General features: G+C 45.9%; 1 protein-coding gene across 4 annotated transcripts in view; it reads right to left on the bottom strand.

Moving 5' to 3' along the window:
* Window positions 1-4,818, bottom strand: part of RSBN1L (round spermatid basic protein 1 like) — a 52,617-nt gene extending 47,799 nt beyond the window's left edge. For all 4 annotated transcript variants that reach the window (XM_085298666.1, XM_085298675.1, XM_085298691.1 and 1 more), the window contains exon 1: window positions 4,159-4,818. In XM_085298666.1, the coding sequence (XP_085154792.1) occupies window positions 4,159-4,780 (622 nt within the window). In that variant the 5' untranslated portion in view covers window positions 4,781-4,818. The remainder of the gene's footprint in view (window positions 1-4,158) is intronic.
* Between the last annotated feature and the right edge of the window lie 117 nt (window positions 4,819-4,935).

The following is a 4,935-nucleotide window of genomic DNA, read 5'->3' as shown; positions in this document are numbered from 1 at the left end:
ATAGCACCATGCTCAGCTTTGCTTTCTTGCTCATTTGAGAACCCCAACAGCAAGATAGAAGGATTAGTTTCATTTTGTAATTGCTTGCACACTAAAGAAATCTTATCAGCAAAGGGATTATTACAAAACAGGGAGTGAGAGGGAAACTGCACACAAAATTCTACAAAATGGTAAGAAAATCAGAAAAGATTGCTGATGCATTTGGCTCACATTCTGTGTTTGTGTAACAAAACAAAAAATCCTAAGATTTTTGGACAACCATAAGCTGATCAAGCAGGGAGTGGCTCATTAAAGCTTTGCACAGTTAAGAAAACAATTTCAGTTTTGAACCATTAGAACAGAGTAGCAGTTACACCAACTGAATTGGTATAGTCATAAACTGTAATGGCAATCATCTATGTCAAATTTGCACTATTTCTAAATAAATTTTTAGAAATTATTCTAAATGATTTTTAGAAAAAAATTATTACACAACCTAATACCACTATCAAAACACATTTGCCATGTAAAATTTAACTTATTTTAAGCATTCTATACCTCACAGCTGCAGGAGAAACCATGTCTAAGGCAAACAATCTTCAGGTTCTCTGCATACTTGGTCCATGTCTGCACCTGAATGCCCTATGACACCTCAGAAGGGTTCATTCTACTCTGTTCATTTAACTGAAGCACAAGCTGCAAAGCCCGATTATGACTTTGTGAGTTAAAGGTCCTTCCAATGAACGAAAAGACTGGAAAAGTCTGTAAGTGAAAACCTGCTTAAAGCTATTTAAAATTTCTGTATTTCTTTTCTTGAATMTCTCATCCACCTCTGCTATAATCAAGCTTAAAGTCTTCATATCATTTAGGAAAGGAAGGTGCCTCTAAACTGTACTCTCTTGCTAATAATCACCACTGCAAGCAAAGGACAAACATTATCTCTTTGGTTTTTCTTTAAAAAAAAAAATCCTCCCAAATCAGAGGCATGGGCTTCCCCCCCACCCCCACGCCATCAACAGCAAGTTCTACCTGGAACTAGAACTAATTAGTTCCAGAACCTGGAACTAACCAACACTCTATCTGTTGTAACCCTGTGTATTGCCTCTGCAGCTTTGCTGCTATTAAGAGCATGGCGATCTTCAGAGCCTCGTAAATATTGAGGAAGTCTCCCCCATCTCACGTGCTGATCTTTTTATATTTTGCTTCTTTTAGAGATTTTTGCATATTTACTCTTGTAATTTGCACAATATTCTTTCTTGTAGGTGTGACAATGATACGTGTAGCAGTTCTGAACACTAAGGGGGAAAATAATCATCAACAATGCTGCGAACTCCATGCTGCATGGTTGTCTAACTGCAGACTCCAGAAAAAGGACAACAGGCTTCCCTGTATTAGGTTGATTTTTAGAAAGTATCATTTACTAGATGCACATTTCACAGCTTCTATGAACTCATCTTGTTACATATACAGGTGGCACCCTGTATTGCTCCATCTCCCATACAAAATCTGTGTGCAAGATTCTCGTTTTTTTTAATTATACCAAATCTTTTAAATTCACCATGATATCATATCTGTAGGCTACCTAAATTTTTCCACTTTCCTACTATTATATCCTTCCTTTAATCTTCCTTGCATTTTCTATAGCATCCATCCATATATCTTAYGCACCATACCAAGATCAGAATCATCTCCTTCTTACACAGTTCTTGCATGCCATTTCCCCCCCCCCCCTTTCAAACCAGAACCTCAAATTTATTAATTCCACGTCGCCATGCACCTGGACTCTCTATGATAGTTTCTTTGAGTCTACATCATAGTCCCAAGGCACAAGTTCTCACTACTCCACCCCTCCCCACCCTAAAACATCATTCTTCATTTTCCTCTGTGCTCTGTATTTGTGCTCAAGATTCTGCATGCCCTCCCTCTCTCACCACTCTCTCTTTTTTCCCCCCCCTCCTGCATTATAACTGCATGCCTCCCTTCCTCTCTGGAAAGTAAATTATTCACAGGATCAACAGCACAAACCTGTTCCTTAATCTACAGTCAAATATAGAATATAAAATTAAAAGGCTGGCTGTTCTCAGAGTAGGGGACTTTGTGTATTCGTTACCTTCTTTCAGCATCCTCTGAAAAATTTGAAGAACTTTATATTCAGTAAACATATATATAATTACATACAAAACTAGACAATCAAGTTACAGCTATAGGAGCTACTTCCTTTAAACAGAAGTCTAGAGACACTGATGCTATAAAGGGATCACACGTCTTGGAAAGCGTTACTGGTTGCCTGTACTTACATTTTCAAGAAATAAATCAAAGGTAGAAATATCTGTTCTGAGAAAACAGCAACTAGAAGCTCAAGTACTTGTCCCTGCAAATATATAAGCTTTATTTGCGARAAAATCCTTCCCATAAGTAACGTAAGTTCCCATAAGTAACAGAGTGTTGRGCCTCCACTAGAAGGCCAAACACTACTTCCAGGAGGGTTCAATTAACAGTTATTCATTTGACACCATCACTATCATCATTTCTTTTATCAGCTTACAAGAACATTTGATCCTTCCATTTTTATCTTGTTCTCCAAGATCTGTTGTTAAAGTTGTGCAACACTGACAGGACACTATTATTTTCATAATTTTTCAAGATACTRTGGGAATTCCTTAATAGCTATCCTTGAAAACAAAAAGGCTTCACGAACATCAAATACAGGTACTGAAAATTATTTCTGAAGAYTTTTTCTAAGACATCTTTCAGATAGGACAAGAAAGAGAACATACCTCAAATGAAATATTTGAAAGTGCAAAAATACCGTTTTCTAAGCTCAGCTTGTACACCAGCACTTTTCTAGCTATCGAGACTCCAAGCACAAGATGACACCATGCTGAACGATGCAAATGTAAGTGATTTAAAAAAACTTTTTAAAGGTAGATGAATCTGAGTATCTTTTACTGAATCAGAGTCTAAGATACTAGTGGTAACAATGTAATAAGGCAGCTAGACAWGGTAAACACTAGACAAAAAAAAAGCATATTAATGTTAGCAATTGTTCTCTACAAGCTTAGCTCATCCTGCAAGTACAGGTATGGACCAGAATAACAAGCCTGCATAGAAGTCATTGTTTATCTTTTCCTTGAAATAAAGAGTTTGTTTAAAATAGGTAGTGTAGTGAGTGTTTCAAGCTTTTTGTTGACATCTTTGCACTTGCATGAAAATACAGGATCACTGATTTAGGATCACTGGCAATTAATTGGGAAAGCAYTTCCAGGAAATAAACAGGTATGTTCTTGCATTATTTTACACTACTTTCTAACCATTTAGAAATGCCAGCAACAATCTAGCCTAGTATCTTGTCTTACCTGGTACAGCCATTTTGGCCCAGCCCAATTAATAAAGTAATCCAGCACTACACCCCTTCCWCCTTCTGAAGGCCTCAGGTATTTTTTGTAAGATTTTAGCCTAATGAACTCCAAAAAACTGAAAAAGGAACCARACGAGATGATGAATGACAAGATATCTAAATTTTAAGCATATCTAACGTTCTGTGACATTGCCTGCCAAAATTCATAGGTCAATAAACAAGACTGTTAGAGGGTTTTGGTTTTAATTTGTTTTTGTAACACGTGGTCTTCTCCTTTTTCCCCCACAGCAATGACAGAAATCCAATTTTGTTCGCAGATCTCTATTAAWTTAATAGACACTCTTATTTCCCTAATAGGTAAGAAAACCCTAAGGCCTCTGGCAGCTTCTGGCTGACGCCACAGCTAATTCCACACCCCTTTTTTTGACAGGATCGACGGCAGACTAAGCTGCCGCTGCCTTCTCTGCAAACTCACACAGCGTCAACGGCCTCCTGCCGAGGTCCGAGGCGCAGGCACAAGCCCGGCTATCCCAAGCTGGGCAGCGCAGCGCGGGGCGAGCAAAGGCAAGCCCCCCCCCAAGGCAGCCCTAGCCGCAGGGCAGCACGTTTACGCGGGCGGGCGGGCGAGGCAGCCATTCCCGCCAGCCGCGCCGCGCATCACGACCATTTCCTGCTCCCCTCCGGCAGCTAACGCAGCCCCAGCGGCGCAGGCACACGGCGCCCGGCCGCGCCAGGCTGCCGCTCCCGCTTGCTCCGCGGTTCTCCTCCCTCCTCCGCCCTCCCGGCCGCCGCCCCGCGCAGAGCCCCGGCCCCGCTCTCACCTCTCTGCAGCAGCAGCTTCACCTCGCCGTTCTCCTCGCGGCCGGCCGCGCTCAGGCCCCCGCCGCCATCGCCGGCTGCTGCCGCCACGGGCGCCGCTCCGTGCTTCTTCCTCTCCTTGTCGCGCTTCTCCTTGGGCCTCTTCGGCTTGGTGCTCCCGGCGGCGGCCGCACCGAGGCCGCCGCCTCCCGCCTCGACGGCCAGGGCCAGGCGGTGCCTGTGGTGGCGGTGCTGGTGCTGCTGGTAGGAAGAGGAGGGGGAGGCGGACGACGGCAGCAGCACGGCGGGCGACAGCAGCTTCCGGGGCAGCTGAGGGGGGAAGGCGAAGCCCCCCACGCCCCCCGCGGGGCCGGGGGGCAGCGCGGGGAAGCCCCACGCCGCGGGGGCGCCGTAGCTGGGCACCACGGCGGGGAGCGGCGGCGGCTGCTTGCCGCTCCCGCCACCACCGCCCCCTTCACCGTTGACGCGCTTAGCGCCCTTCAGGCTCCTCTCGTCAGCTCCCTTCATTTTCTTCGCGGCTGGCTGGGACCCACGGGAGGCCTTCGCGTCCGGAGCCGGCCTGGCGCCGAACGGCTCCTGCTCCGGCGACGCCGCGCCACGAACCGGACTCGGCGGCTCCGCCATTTTGGGCTCCTGCTTCTATTTACTCTCAGCTCGGCTCAACCGACAGAACCGGGAGGGGCGGGGGGGGCGCCACCGCCTCGCCCAATGGGCTGGGGGCGCGCCAGAGAGACAAGGCGCTCGGCCAATCGCAGGAGGAGGAGGGGGCGGGTCCTCGG

Source organism: Rhea americana, unplaced genomic scaffold (genome assembly GCF_003343005.1).
Source record: "Rhea americana isolate MKP2758 unplaced genomic scaffold, rheAme1 scaffold_1, whole genome shotgun sequence".
Lineage (NCBI taxonomy): Eukaryota > Metazoa > Chordata > Aves > Rheiformes > Rheidae > Rhea > Rhea americana.
This window is presented reverse-complemented; position numbering and strand designations above follow the sequence as displayed.